Source organism: Meleagris gallopavo, unplaced genomic scaffold (genome assembly GCF_000146605.3).
Source record: "Meleagris gallopavo isolate NT-WF06-2002-E0010 breed Aviagen turkey brand Nicholas breeding stock unplaced genomic scaffold, Turkey_5.1 ChrUn_random_7180001936585, whole genome shotgun sequence".
Classification (NCBI taxonomy): domain Eukaryota; kingdom Metazoa; phylum Chordata; class Aves; order Galliformes; family Phasianidae; genus Meleagris; species Meleagris gallopavo.
Genome location: NW_011198540.1, coordinates 1 through 870, shown reverse-complemented (window position 1 = coordinate 870; position 870 = coordinate 1). Strand labels below are relative to the sequence as shown.

The 870-nt window shown below is 56.0% G+C and overlaps 1 protein-coding gene across 1 annotated transcript in view; it reads right to left on the bottom strand.

Moving 5' to 3' along the window:
* ILK (integrin linked kinase) overlaps window positions 1-411 on the bottom strand; it is a 6,006-nt gene extending 5,595 nt beyond the window's left edge. The window contains exon 1 of the mRNA XM_010727745.2: window positions 270-411. Within this exon, the coding sequence (XP_010726047.1) occupies window positions 270-411 (142 nt within the window). The remainder of the gene's footprint in view (window positions 1-269) is intronic.
* Between the last annotated feature and the right edge of the window lie 459 nt (window positions 412-870).

The following is an 870-nucleotide window of genomic DNA, read 5'->3' as shown; positions in this document are numbered from 1 at the left end:
CTGTCTGTAGGCTCCCTTTAGGTCCTGCAGGCTGCACTGAGGTCACCTTGCAGCTTCTCTTCTCCAGGCTGAACAAGCCCAGCTCCCTCAACCTTTCCTCATAGGAGACCTGCTCCAGCCCTCTGATCATCTTTGTGACTCCTCTGGACTCTCTCCAACAGCTCCCCCTGTCTTTCTTATACTGAGGGCCCCAGACCTGGATGCAGCACTGCAGATGGGGAGAGCATAGAGGAGTGGTGCTGGGGGGCATGAAGGGGGTACAGCGTTACCAGCTCTGTGCCCCTGCAGGTCAGCCTCGCTGGTCGTGGCAGATTTTGGGTGCGGGGACTGCAAGATTGCCAGCAGTGTCCGGAATAAGGTGCACTGCTTCGACCTGGTGCCGCTCAGCCCGCTTGTCACCATCTGCGACATGGCTGAGGTAAGGGGCTGTGCTGTGACTGGTGCACCAAGGAGCCAGGTGTGCTCCTTGGAGGGCAGGTGGGCTGTGTGTGGTCAGAGAGGAGCTGCAGAGCCGCACTGTTGTTGTACTGATAGTGACAGAGTGCATCCATGTGCTGCCTGGCGACAGAACAAGGGACAATGGACAAAAACTGTAACCTGGGGGTTCCATCTGAACATGAGAAAGAACTTACTAACTGCGAGGGTGCCAGAGCTCTGGCACAAGCTGCGCAGAAGGAATATCTCCTTCTTTGGAAATACTCAAATCCACTGGCACGCTTTCCTGTGCCGCCTGCTGTAGAGAACTTGCATTATGGGGGGTTAAAAGTGGAGAGATCTCCAGGGGTCCCTTCCAACCCTGCTTTCCTGGGATTCTGTAATTCCTGGAGATCCATAGGGTGGCTGTGTGCTTGAGGCTGCCTGTCAGGTAGC